Source organism: Sciurus carolinensis, chromosome 9, assembly GCF_902686445.1.
Source record: "Sciurus carolinensis chromosome 9, mSciCar1.2, whole genome shotgun sequence".
Classification (NCBI taxonomy): Eukaryota; Metazoa; Chordata; class Mammalia; order Rodentia; family Sciuridae; genus Sciurus; species Sciurus carolinensis.
The window spans coordinates 123481314-123496341 of record NC_062221.1 but is presented as its reverse complement, the minus strand read 5'-3'; the positions used below and the strand labels follow the sequence as shown (position 1 = coordinate 123496341).

The 15028-nt window shown below is 37.8% G+C and overlaps 1 protein-coding gene across 3 annotated transcripts in view; it reads right to left on the bottom strand.

The window, feature by feature from the left end:
- The window catches only part of Jam2 (junctional adhesion molecule 2), a 69242-nt gene that overhangs the window by 18863 nt on the left and 35351 nt on the right, over positions 1-15028 (bottom strand). For all 3 annotated transcript variants that reach the window (XR_007110224.1, XM_047564548.1, XM_047564547.1), the window contains exons 3-6: positions 8817-8924; positions 6892-7044; positions 3797-3999; positions 614-713 (exon numbers count right to left, since the gene is read on the bottom strand). Coding sequence is in view for 2 of the 3 variants with exons in the window: in XM_047564548.1 (XP_047420504.1) it covers positions 614-713; positions 3797-3999; positions 6892-7044; positions 8817-8924 (564 nt within the window). In the remaining variant the exon portion in view is untranslated. The remainder of the gene's footprint in view (positions 1-613; positions 714-3796; positions 4000-6891; positions 7045-8816; positions 8925-15028) is intronic.

Genomic DNA, 15028 nt, shown 5'->3' with positions numbered 1-15028 from the left:
GCACAAGTATTCCACATGTCTTTTTAGAGCAACTACTCTGCCATACATATAATTAGTATTTCAGGGTATTGAAAAAATTATCAACAACTTGTAAACATAACTGACACTTATATAATGTTCACAGTGTGCTACTACTATTCTAATACTTTCAAACATGGAGTATTTTAATCTTCATAGCAGTGCTGTGAGGAAGATATATTACTACTTCCATTTGGGGGAACTAAGGCATAGAGATTTAACAACTTGCCTAAGAGGATTCGTAGTGGCAGAGTTATAAAATGGAACTCCCATACAGACTCCTGAACCCACAGCAATTTACGGTCTACAAGACACTTAGCTTTTGTTTGAACGATTACTCAGAAGAGCATATTTTAAAAATACTTGAAAAATTAAAACACTTGTTAAATATAATGCTGAATATTCTTGGCTTGATTGGAAGATGGATTAAAAATAGCATTGCTGCTTCTTTGTAATATCAAGATAATTTTTTTCAACATTGCCACCTATTTATCTTTCAAATCACTCAACCCTTTCTTATCCCTTGCTCCTTCTAACCCTGAACTCTGCACTCGGTAACTGCAAACCATTTACCCCTCCAATATCTCAAGCTTACCTACTTGCATGCGTTTCCCAGGACACCTGCTATGTCCAACAGAATTTTGGGCTTCACAGAAGTATTCTCCACTGTCGAGCTTGGAAATAGTGTTAAATTGCTATTTGTGGAAGGAAAAAAATAAATATATATTTCAAAAGTACAGATTTCTAAGTAGGCTCCTAACAACCATGTCCCTTGGATTTTATCATTAAGCTACTCTTTCCTTTTGAATGACTCAGAACTTTATATCTTTATTGTGATTTAAAATATCTACCATAACTTCAAGGAGTAAATAGCTAGACCTCCTGTTTAATTTGACAGAAAAAGATTTAAGTGTATATGAAGTTGTTTTTGGTTCTGTGTTCTTTCTTTTGTGATCCAAAGAAAGCAGTATGTTTAGGAAGGCAGTGGGCATTTTGAAAAGTTTACAGCATTCAATAGTAGCATTTCTAATTTCTGGGAAGCACCACTTACCAATGATGGCTTCTATGCACTTTCTAATTCAAAAGCAAATTCACTGCAGCAGAAAATAATGAATATTTTCTATGAAGAGCCAAAGTTACCACCAGGAAGTAGCTCAGAGCTTAGGAAATCTTCATGGTGCTGTTTACAGGATTATAAATTCTATCGATTCCAGAATTTTTGAAAATTCTGTAAAGATAAAGTCCAGACCTTTCTCTTTCTACTCCCTGTCAAGGCAACTGAAGACTTTGATATGACAGACTTCATGATTTGGAGTTTGTAGCCTTGGATAATTTCTGGAAAGAATGAAAGCAGACAGGAAGGAAGGAAGACGAGGGAGGAGTGAGGAAGAGAAAGAAAAAAGGAAGGGGAGAGGGAGGAACTCTGTCCTGAACACCTCGAAGGATCCTGCCAGGACCTGTACAGAGGGTGTGGGGTGCTCAGAATTGTTCTTTCATTACCCTCCTGGTCCTACACGCTACTGCAGAGGTCATTGCTGACCTCAGCCATGGGAGCCAGGAACCTCTGAGGAGCACCTCCCCACTGTCTTGAATCTTTCTGGAACATGTGTTGCTAAGATAGCCAGAGCTTTGATCCGTTAAAGCCTTTCCTTTTTCACATTTCTTTACCCACTTCCTATGTCCCCTTTTTTCAGAATACTTCAATGTGGTGGGACAGAAAGCCTTTCCTGGCTTCTTTTCACTTTATGGAATCATCTTCCCTGCCCAGAAAGCCAGAATAACTTTAGAATCTTCACCATAAACTCAGGGTCATGGTAATGGATAAATAATAAGTTAGACTAAAACCCAAAATGATCTTCCAGCCTATTATAATTGGTAACTGAAAGGAAGTCATTGGCATTCATACACTGGCGTCTTTGTTTCTCACAAAAGAAGCCATCCTAGTTCAAGGCAGGGCACTCCTTTGGCCTCTTAAGATATTCAAGGGTTGAGGCTCCTTGAGGAAAGTGAATCTATATCATTTCAGACTTGCCTTGGGGCTTTTATCACCTGCTCTGAGAAAAAAACAAATTTGACAAGTAAATTTAGCACAGTGTGACGACAGGTTTTCTGCCCGATTTCTCAGTGTAAAATCGCTGGGACCTGCTGACTGCTAAAAGGGCCAAAGCAGAGCCTTATTCAAGGTGTGGTCCCCTCTACTGATATGCTTTATTATTTAGCTACTGCATCAAATTTCCTTATTATGTATCAGAAGATTTAAGTTTTAAATATTTTTGTGTGCTACTAGGTAGAAGGAATGAAAGGACACTTCACACTCTCAAAAATTCACAAAATTGTTATTATTACTTCTCCTTTAAGTTCTTTTTTTTTTTTTTTGATACTAGTGCTTGTAGTGATCCTGTGATGCAAGAAATTAGATATTTTAAAATTGACATATAGTATTATTTTGTTTGGAAAAAAATTTCAAGTTCATTAACTTTATGTGTGTGGGGTGGGTACTTGGAGATTAAATCCAGGGCTGTGCACAAGGTAGGCAAGCATTCTAATACTGAATTACATCCCCAGACTTTTTAATTTTATTTTGAGACAGGTGCCCAAGATGGCCTTGAACATAAGATCCTCCTGCCTCAGCTTCCGGAGCAGCCGGAACCACCACGTGTGCCACTTTAGCTGACTCAATGACCTTTTGTCGTTTCCACTTCTAGCCTTAAAAGTCACACAAAAAAGTAAAAATTTTCTTTATTCTAAACATCATGAACTTTAAAGGGCCTACTTAGAGGTTTTCCTTTAGGAACCCTAGAAAGGCTCTTCGATTAGAATATTTTCAAGGAGGAAACAATCAGAAAATCTGGGACTAAATTTAAAGTAATAGATAATTAAGTCACAGAGACACTGCTGATGAGCTAGAGTCATGGAGAAGTTTAATGATCTAATGGGTTGACTGTGGTCACTGTTTTTACAGGCTTAGCGCTGGAGTCAGGGTTTACCCAAGTGAGCTTTAATTCATTGCCCCTGTGTTGTATATTGTAACTGCCCTTAGTAATTTTCCAGAACAGAAAGGCAGCTGTAAAAAACTGCAGGATCTATCATCAGAAAGTAGGCTTTGCCTGCCTCAGGTCACCAGCATAGACCCTTGTGTGTTCAGCTCCCTGGTTCGCTGGACGGTCTTCTCATCTCACACAGTAATTCTTCCCATCACTTTTTGGTACGGATACCATCATCATCTTCCCTGCTACCCTCTTCTCTCTTCTCTTAGCAAGCAATGGTATCAGTCTTCTATTCCCCACGTTATGGTTTGGATATGAAGTATCCCCCAAAAGTTTCTGTGCAGAAGGTGAAGTGATTGAATTGTGAGAGCTGTAATCTAATCAATCCATCCTAGTTTGAATGGACAGGTGGTAACTATAGGCAGGTGGGGGCATGGCTAGAGGAGGTGGGTAATTGGAGGAATGCCCTAGAAGAGTTCCTTTTCCCTTGCCCCCCACCCAGTCCCCATTTCTTGACTACCATAAGCTAAGCAGCTTTCCTCCACTACTGCCCTTCCACCATGATGTTTTGCTTCACCTTGGTCCCAGAGCAATGGAGTCACCAACCAAGTACCAAACCTCTGAAACTGAACCAAAATAAACTTTCCCTCCTTTAAGTTTTTTTTTTTTTTTTCTGATATTCTGGTCACAGTGACAAAAGGCTGACTAACACATTCCATCATCTTAAGTTCTAATAATATTTTTATCCAGATGCCAGACAGTTATTAGGTCAATACTTGAAATGATCTTACCAGAGTTCCAGATTTTGTATTCATTGTATATGAGCTGTTGGTGCTTTGGGAGCCAAGTTTTGGATTCTCCAGTAAACGGTTACCATCCTTAAACCATGTATATTCAGGAGCGGGAATCCCTTCCTTATCTTGACATCGTAGCTCTACCACAGTTCCACTCAGAGCAGAAGAGGGTACTTCACAGGATGGAACTGCTGGAGCCACTGAATAATGGAAGTCAAATAGTACTGGTTACATAAAAGCTGAACATGGGTTTTAATAGCCAGTAAAAATGTACTTACAAAGCTCTTATAATAGAGACTGGCTATTTATTCAACAGACCCATCTCCTTTCTTCTTGGGCACAGCAGTAGAGCACATTTGCCAGCCTGTTTGCTGCCAGACAGGGTCATATACATGAGTTCTGGGCAATGGAGTGTGGATAAAAGTTATATAGCCATTTCCAGGCTTGACCTATAAAAACTCCCTGCATGATTCTCCATTGAGTCCCTCTCCTTGTCCCCTCCCACTACTAACTAGTTGTCAACATCCATGTAGACCTTGGACAGCCATGTATTGAAGATGCCAGACCTACATTCAACTGAGTCTCTGATTATTTCATGAAGTAGTCATTGGCTATGCCACCACCTCTTTCCCAAACATTTAGGCTTTACTTCAGTGAGAAGGGAATTTTAATTTTGTTAAGTCACTCAGAGTTCAGGGCTCATCTGTCATAAAAACAAGCATTATCTAATTCAGTAACTATTCCTTTTTAGATAAATAATCTCTTCTATTTTCTCACCAGTGATATAATGTTTATTAACAATTGTATTCAAAATAAGTCAGATATTGTGATGGGCTGACAGATCTGGCTCCATGAGAATGTTATAGGCCAGACTCTAAGGGAAATGACTAAACAGACTCCATTTTGCTCTGAGACTCCATGTTATGTAGGAAATAAGCTTCTCCCATGGGAACACCCTGCCTCTGTACCCATCATCAGTTACTTAGTGTGACATGTTTAACAATACAGAATGATAATTCCTATGTAAAGAAAAATTGTTCTTTTTTGATTCCTCTTGCTCTTAAGCAATGTACCATGTAAACAGTGATTGTGTGGATGTTAGTAACCATTCTTTAGTTTGTACCTAGGTAAGGGTCATTTTGACCCACTTCCCCCTCTGTCAATGATCTCATGATGTTAATGTGTAATTTCGAATCATAGCAACAGACACTTATGATTAATGTAATTTTTGGTATAAGAACCCCTCAACTCTGTGGTCGGGGCTGTCCTCCCAATAGCCATTTTTTGGGGCATTGTGTGAGACAGTCAGCCAGCCAGCTTAATAAAGACTCTCAAATTTGGACTTCTCAGTGGTGATTGGTCTGTTCTTAAGTTGTGCCCCATAACAATATGATGACATTTTTTCAGGCCTGGTACCCAACCAAAATCCTATTCTATCTATAATTGACCAAGTTAGAAAATACCAGCTCCTGGAAGTAAGGTTATTCTGATCTCTGGAACTTGGAAAGTAAAGCAGATTTTATTAGGTGACCCCCAAATCCTGGAAAACTCAGAACTAGCTGAAGTAGGAGAATTCTAAGATGGTCCCCCAGGATTCCTTTCTTTGGGGGTACATGCACATTCTCTTAGTTATTTAGTCAAACCCTCATGTAGTACTATTGTGGAGAGATTCTGGAGATGTAACTAAGGTCCCAAGTTTCTGGTCTTTAAGATAGGGAGATTTCATAGATGGCTTTGACCTAATCATATAAGCCCTTGAAAGTCAGAGCTTTCTCTGCCTAGTTATATAAAGGAAAGCCAGAGATATAAAGAAAAAGAAGGATACAACATGCTTTTGTTGCATTGAAGATGAAAGGGACCAAGTGGCAAGGAATATAGGTGGCCTTACGAATTGAGTGAGGCCCCCAGCTTATTACCAGCATGGAAGGGAATCTCAGCTTATACCACGAGGAAATACAATTAGCTAACACCAACCATGAGTACGGACATAGATTTTTCTCAGAGCTTCAAGTCAGGAATTCAGCCCATGTAACACTTTGATTTCAGTGTTTTGATAATCCAGAGTAGAACCTAGCCCTGTTGCTGGACTTCTGATCTATAGAACTATGAGCTAAAAAAAAAAATGAGTGTTCCTTTGAGCTGCTGAGTTTGAGATAATTTGTTACACAGCAATAGAAAATGAATACACAGGCTGAATCTGCTGCAAGGTTTTCTGAATTAAATTTTCTCTTTTCTTGCACATCACTAGTATTTCAGGAGGAGCCTGAACAACATAAAAAAAGCAAAAGGAGCTATTGCATTTCCTTTACTTGGTAGCTTACGCTAACACCAATGACGGATAAGAGATCTGTTCCTCTACCAACTACTGTCATGAGCTAATTATGTGCACCACTAATTAAACATCCTGACTATGGAGTTAACCCCATCTGAATCCAAATCCTGGTCCAGATGTTTCTTTAGCTATGTGACACTGGGGCAGTCATTTAACGTCTATTTCCTCATCTGTTAAAATCAGGTTGTCAGTGAAGATTAAGTAAAATTACATACATGAAAGGACCTACTATATATTAGCTGCAAAATAAAAGCTAATTCAGTTCCTTTACCAAACAACTTCCAATTTTTCCCCTAATCTACTTTTTTTTTGTTTTTTCTGTTGTTTTTCCATCATCTCATGTGATATCACTTTAGATGGTAACAGAAATAGCACAAATACTGAAAGCTATTGGAAAAATCATGGGAAATGTGCTCCCATGTGCAGAGTGGAACCTTTAGGAATTATCTTTATTAAACCAAGAGACGTTCTATGATAAATGAGTTAATAACAGTGAAATTTCAGCAGCAAATAAGATAATAGGAACAAACAGCCCAGACCACCTTGCTGGAAAGGTGGTGCTTGTGGATGCTGTAACTTTACAGTGTGACTCCCAGTGAATGTTGATGTGTTCATGGATCAGTGTCATTGCTTCCAGAGCTGGAGAAATGAGGAAGGAGGTAGGTGGCCATGGCCACACACACACACACACACACACACACACACACACGCACACACACGCACACACACACGCATGCACGCACGTACACACGCATATTACCTAGTACTTCTAGAGTAACTGTATCCTCTTCCAGGTTTTGGCCTTGCTCAGACGGGGCACTAACTTCACAACGATATTTCCCAGCATCACTTCTTGTAACATTTTTGATCCGTATACTGAAATCTATCATCTCAGCTCGATCTTTAAAATCACCTGTAGAAAACGAAGACAATAATGTTAGTAACAATGCAAGTAACTTTTTGTGCAACATCTTCCTTAAGTCATTTCATTCAACTGAAACACTCATTTTCCTACAAATAAGTTCAATTTTAAACCTTAAAAATTATACATGCATGCTGTTCCTTTAAATTCCTTTATTTAACTTGGTGTGGTGGCACATTCCTGCAGTTCCTGCTCCTCAGAAGGCTGAGACAGGAGAAACCCAAGTTTGAGACCCAACCTGGGCAACTTATCAAGATCCTGTCTCAAGATTAAACAAACGGGGCTGAGCATGTGGCTCAGTGATAGAACAACACCTCTGGGTTCAATCCCTAGTACTACCAAAAAAAAAAAAAAAAAAAAAAAGCCTTCTTTTTCTTAGATTGTTCAAAAAAAAAATTAATCTGACATTCCTATATTTTAAAGAATTCAACCCAAATACCAACCTCATCCCCTTTATAGTACCCTTGTAGAAGTATTCCTGTTTTCAAAAAAAAACACCGGAGAGCCTGGTTTAATTGGTCAGAACAGTGACTGTATGTATGGTAGCCCACATGATAGAACCAGAGAACTACAGAAAATTCAAGTGAAGACAGTTATGCAGAAGTCAACATTTTGGGACCTATAGTCTTAATCTTGACAGAGGACTCAGAAGAGACTATTTGTTTGTTTGTTTATTGGTGCTGGGGATCGAATCCAGGAATTCTCTACACTAAGCCACATATCCAGTCCTTTGTATGTTTGCAGTCCTCCTGGCTCAGCCTCCAGAGTAGCGGGGATTACAGGTATGCACAATTGTGACTAGCTAGAGGGGATATTTTAAATTTTCTATGAACTTTCAACATTTGTCCACTTAATTACTTTTTCTCTCTCTTTTTTTCTTCCTTTCTACCTTTCTCACCTACCTCCACCCCCTGGGGCTGGGTGATCAAACCTAGGACCTTACTCATGCTAGACAAGGGCTCTACCGCTGAACTGAACCACAGCCTTCCATTTAATTCTTTAATATTAAGGGAATACATAACATTTTAAAATAATAACATGGTTTATTATTCTTGTTAAATTGTATTTCCAACTTTAAAAACATTTATATTGGAAAAACTCAAGCATATGCAAAAGTACAGAATTGAGGACCCTCAGTGGACCCATGGCTCAGATTTAACTGTAATCAATGAATGGCCTATCTTCATGTGTACCCTTAACCACTGGATACTTTTGAAGCAAATTAACATCATAGCATTTCATCCATAGTAATCCCACTTTTAGTTAAAAGTACATCACATATTCAACAGAACAGAGTAGAAAGAAATGTAAAACAAATAAAAAGCACTTGCTAATGGTTGTAATTACCCATTCATAGTCCCAACTTCCTGGGCTTCTCAGTGGTGGCCTTATTTTCCAGAGGAACGTAAGGAAAGGGTGAGGGTTATTACTGAGCAGCGACCCCTCTATCCCAGGGCCACACCACTTTTTCTTCCTTTCTTAATCTACTGGGCAAGAACAATTGCATTCTTGTATCTTCTAGGACTGAACTGAGAAATGAAGGTCCAGGGACGCACTGGAATTCGCCTTCACTGGAATTCTCTCCTGCCCTCTGTTTTTGTAGCTGTTGTGTTTTGGGTCTCAGACACCGTTGGTCTCATTTCACACTTGCACAAACACGTTTTCAGTAATCAGTCATGTCCTGTTCCCATTTGTGATTTAAAGGATCTGGGCTGTACTTGGCGTTCTCTTGATCTGGCCTCATCAAGGCCACAGCTTCTTACCTTGGAGAGCCTGTTGATAGTAGACGAAGGAGACACTCCGCCCCAGTTTCTTCCACTCTAATCTGGAGGAAATGGTCTTCTTTGGGTTTTTGCAGGCTAAAATAACCTCTAGGACCAACAACAAAAACACCGGTTTTTTAAGTATCCCTATGAATTTGTATTTTACTTAATTAACAAATTTTTAAACATCCTTAAATTGTGACTTTACATTCTATTCACTCATTCATTCATTCATTCATTCTTTGGGCTAATTATAATATATTATAATTATGTAATAATAATAATTATTATTATTATATATGTTATTATTAATGGGTATCCTATTAGTTTAGCCCAGAGATGAACTGGAAGCATCACAGCTCTTCCACATAACTATTTGACATTATCCTACTTTTCCTAGTTATTGAGCCTGAATTTCCATTGGTAAAATGGGACAGTACCTTATAGAGTTGTGAATCTTCAAGTGAAATAATATATGCAAAGTACTCAGACCCAAACATAGTAAGCACTTAACAAATAGCAGCTCTGATTAATTATTCATCAACTTATCCCCAGTCTCAGTCTTCAAGGAATCTACAGTCTGGTAGAAGAGACAAACAAGGTAAAGTCATTTCAGTCCGACGTTGATGAGTATCAGGAAGCTGGTCTGAGGAGGGCCTGCTGCACATAATGCCTAAGAAAGGCACTTAGTCCAGACTAGGCTGCGCTGGGGAAACCCAAAGAAGTTCCCCCAACAGGCTGTATTACCGAAAGCTTGGCCCTTATCCCAGATGCCAATCCAACAATGAGGGCATGGTTTTGAGAAAAAGGAAAACCATGTAATATTACTTTGCTAGCAAAGGAGAAACACAGGGAACTCCTGTCCCAGAGAAAGAAACATGTCCATTTTTAAAAATAAGGCACAGGGGCAGAGCAGTAAGGGCTCTGTTCAAAGCATGAAGTGGACCACTGTTTCAGCCAGTCTCAATCAGATCCCTTGTGTCAATCTTCTCCACACATTACATTAATATAAACCTAAATGGCCCTCTAATAAATTGTTGATTCCTTCCCAAAAATGGCTGCCTATAACCTTGCCTCAGTCAGATAAATTGTTAAAAGATTTAATCTTGACATTAAGTTTAACTACCCCAGTGTTGTTAAATTCACTTTATTCCAGGAAATTTACTGCAGTTGCATCTTTAAGCAATTCCTGGAACCTCTGAAGAAGCCACCTCCTTTGACTGATTGAGGGCAGGGAAACCCACTGCTGGTCTGTACACTGCTTCAGGTGGCCAAAAAGAAACCTTCAGTTACACATCTTCTAAGTATACTCCAGCAAAGCTCTCTAGAATGCCAGCTTCATATTTCTGGGAATTTTTTCTCCCACAAGGCAAATTAAAAGCACAGTATCTCTGATTACAAGAAAAATTATGTTAAAATCCTTTCTATATCTCTGAGTTTGATGTTAAACAAATCTAATGTCATTAACGATATTATCCCAGGTTTTATTAAAAATGTGCACAGATATGGACAAAAAGCCTGTAAGCATAGATATGAAAATTATAACCCAGTAGTGATTTCTGTGTGATAGAATTATGATTTTTTTTCCTTCTGTTATATGTGGTTTCCAATTTTTTTTTTTTTAGTTTTACTCATTGCTAGAAATACAGAAATAGAATAAAAGGAAATAGAAAATAGGGCAGAGAAAAAAAAAAGACAAGGAAGAAAAGAACCAAAAGTTGTTTTCAAGGATGCCTCAAATTTCTAAAACAGGTTTTACATCACAAAGAGATGTGATTTTACAGAGGTGTTTACAACAGTGCTACAAAGACAAATGTGTGCTGAGGGACCTGTCTGAGGAAACACAGCTCTGCTCTGTTGATTAAGGAGAATGGGTGGTGACCTTCCGGAGTCTTGAGTTTCAGATAGGTTTCCTTCCCGTAGTTTGTTGGTTTTCCAGCTATTAAACATACACCCACACTCTTTTTTTTTTTTTTTTTTTGGTCCATTCTCCTGTCTTACTCCTATGTCACAGGAATCATTTTGCACTCAATCACATTGTTTCCTATATTTAAATAGACCTACAAACACACACATATACACAAACACATGCATTTTGGTGAATTCTTCCTAATTCGTATCCTATATTCTCACTGCTCTATGGGAAAACATCTATTGATATTATATTAGAAAATGTCACCAAGGATTTTCCTAAGTCCAGTATCTTTAGCCCAGTCTTTCTCTCACTGGCCATATAAAATGTAGAGAATGGGTCTATCCAGTTTGCCCAAAATATGTTGAATACTTACTATGTGCTCAGCATTGCTTTTTGAGCTTTATCAGTGAACAGAGCAATGACTCCCTGTCCTTTGGGATATTACAACCTAGCAGAGGAAGTCAGGTCAAAACAACATTAAAAATAATGAATTCTATGGCGAGGATGTGGGGAAATAGGTACACTCATACATTGCTGGTGGGGCTGCAAATTAGTGCAGCCACTCTGGAAAGCAGTGTGGAGATTCCTTAGAAAACTTGGAATGGAACCACCATTTGACCGAGCTATCCCACTCCTTGGCCTATACCCAAAGGACTTAAAATCAGCATACTACAGAGATACAGCCACATCAATGTTCATAGCTGCTCAGTTCACAATAGCCAGATTATGGAACCAACCTAGATGCCCTTCAATTGATGAATGGATAAAGAAACTGTGGTATATATATATATAATGGAATATTACTCGGCCATAAAGAATGATAAAATTATGGCATTTGCAGGCAAATGGATGAAATTGGAGAATATCATGCTAAGTGAGATAAGCCAATCTCAAAAAAACAAAGATCAAATGATCTCTCTGATAAGCGGATGATGACACATAATGGGGAGTGGGAGGGGTTAGTGTTAGGTTTAGGGTTAGGGTCAGAGAGGGGGGCAAGAATGGAGGAAGGAAGGACTGTATAGAGGGAAAAGAGGGGTAGGAGGGGTAGGGGGGAAGGGAAAAATAACAGAATGAATCAAACAACATTACCCTATGCAAATTTATGATTACACAAATGATATGCCTTTATGCCATGTACAAACAGAGAAACAACATGTATCCCATTTGTTTACAATAATAAAAAGAAAAAAAGTGAATTCTACAGCATGTTGGATGTGACGAGATGCTGTGGACATAAGAGAGTACAGCAGAGTTGGGAGGTTTGGGAGTACCAGGGACAAGGATGCAATTTTTAAAAACAGAGTACAGAGTTCACCTCTTTCACAAGGTGACATTTGATCAAAGATTTAGAAGATGGAGGGAATCTATAATGTGATAGGTCCAGGGAACAGCCAGGGCCTTCACCTTAGGGTACCATGCCAATACCTTGATCTTGATTTCTAGCCTCTATAACCTAGAGGGAATACATTTCTGTTATTTTAAGTCACCTGGGTTGTAGTATTTTTGTTATGGCAACTCTAGAATAATGAATACAGACAGTAGAAATACTGGAATCATGGGGCCAACTTCTGAAGATAAGGAGCCAAGCTAATTCTTATGGAATCTCCTTTTTCTCTTTAGCCAACATTCAACACTCAAGCCCAGCACAATTTTCTGTATTCTGCTTCAGGATTATTGTGATGTACCACAGTACTTTACAGGCACAGGTTCTGGAATTAAACTTTTGCCATACAGTAGGTATGCAATAATGAGAAAATTACTTAACTTTTTTGAAACATTATATCCACAACTCAAAAACTACAAAATAAATAAAAACATTAGTACTCATATCACAAAGTTGTTGTAAAGATTAAATGAGATAATGGATTTATATACTGGGTGTATAGTACATAGTTCATAAATGGTCATTATAATTTTCACACATGGGGAACTTCTCTTTAAATGTAATTGCAAGCTTGCCATGATAGAAACCCACACTTTATATCATCACAAATCACTCAGATTTGAATAAAATGTTACCACTGTACAGCAAAAAAAAAAAAAAAAAAAAAAAATCAACATTAAATCACACTTTTCAACACAACATATTAAAAAGGAAAAATGTGCCAAATTTCTCTACTAAGGAGGTTATTTCATTGCCAAACATCTGTTTAATTTAGATTAAGAAAAGATAAATGTTTATTTAAAAAATTAGCAACATGTAGCAAAATAATTACTTGTAGGAATAAGAATCATGAATTTTAATTTTTCTAAAATTCTTTACTACTATCTTTTGAGTTTATTCTCTGTGCTCATGTTTGAAAAATATCAAAATCCTACATAGCACAAAAAGAGAATTGATGCTACCAAAGTAGTTCTGACAAATTATCAGAAATTACTTCTGGGAAGACATGCTTGCTATTAAACTCTGATTAATAGCTTTCAGGGTTGGATACCCTATATACCAGGCTACACACATAATTTACAAGCCTGACAGACCTGCCCTGATTTCAGGTTCTTTCTGCTTTTAGCATTGCCATGGAAAGAGATACAGAACCGCTACATTGAAAAGAAAGAATTAATTCACAGTTTTTGACATTAGAAAGATGAGACTTAAAATAACTGAACAAAATGGGTAGGACAGATATATGCAAACATACAAACCACAAAATATTATAGGCCTTAAGTAAAATTGAGTTACTGTATAAATATTTTAAAATGTGGAAGAAGATAGAATTTATTTTTGCCTTACAAAGAGCCGAATTGGAATAATCGGAGCACATATAAAATAGAATTAAAATGCAATTCTTAATTAAAAGGAAAAGAGGGAAAACAAGAAAATAGAAGATACTTTTTTAGGAGTGAGACTAACTTTTTTTTTCTTTTGGTGCTGGGGGTTGAACCCAGGGCCTCACCCCGCTAAGCATGTGCCCTACCACTGAGCTACACCCACATCCCTGAAACTAACATTTGATTGCAATAAATTATGGAAGAATTTTTTATATTAAAAATAAAGCATGCATTAAAAAGTAATGTAAATGGGTACAGGGTTTCATTTTGGAGTGCTGGAAATATTCTGGAACTAGGTAGAGGTGACATTGCACAACAATGTGAATATACGAAATGCCACTGAATTGTTCAGTTTTAAATAATGGATTTTAGGTTATGTGAGTTTTGCTGCAACGAAATTTTTTAAAGTAATGATGAGTACATGGCATTGAGCCCGAGGGCAGGGAAGTACAGCCACTGCGTCCAGCTGGACCCAGGAAAGTGAGAAGTAGCAGAAATGAACTTCACTTCCTTTGTCCCTCAGGGACATGCTGCTCCATTTTTCCTCTCTCACTGTGCTCACTCTTTTGGCCTTTCCAGCCTCCTTTTTGGCATCTTACTCAGCTTATTTATCTTTCTGCAAGTACTCGGTAGTCTAAGTTATTTCCTCTTCCCACCTCTCCTTATTTAAAACTAATCGCAATAAAGTGTGTTTTATTAGCTTAGTAATATAAAACACTGGAAATTAGAAGGACTTAATTAGCCTAAATAATTATTTAAGTGACTTGTTGCTAAGTGGGTTGTTGTTTTTGAATAACGGACTGATTCTTGTAACATTTTTACTTGACAAGCGCGTATAACGTGCATGTGTGAGGCACTATGGTAAGCACCCGAGAACGTGAACTCATTTCATTACCCCAGGACCCAGGTCTCTTCTCTCATCTTTGACACTTTCCTTCAAACTGTCTCCAACTCCAGGAATGAACACTTTCCTGAAGACAAGAAAACAGGTGTTTGGGACCAGTGTTTTAAGTGTTTACATCTCTGGCTTAAACAGGTATTGCATTTAAGAAACACTAATTAGGGTTGGGGTTGTGGCTCAGTGTTAGAGTGCTTGCTTCGCACGTGTGAGGCACTGGGTTCAAGTCTCAACACCACATAAAAATAAATAAAGGTATTGTGTCCATTTAAAACCAAAAATATTTTTTAAAACAGAGAAATATTAATTATTCTTTTTTTTTGTATTATTCCTTGTATCCTAAGGTAAAAGAAAAGGATGGTCAATATTTAACATAAACTTATAAAAGCTTTTATATACTATTTGGGGGGAAATTATTAGTTTTTTAAGTATTTTTTAACTGTGACAAAATACATACTAATCCCCTTGCTTATAAATATTTTTAAGAAGCTATGATAAATAAGAAAATAACACCTTAAAATAGACTACATTAATGTCATCTTAAATATTTAGTTGGGGTTTGAAGGATTAACTTCCATTAACCATCTTCAGCTGGTTAAAATTTTTCTTAGGATCTCCGTTTTGCAA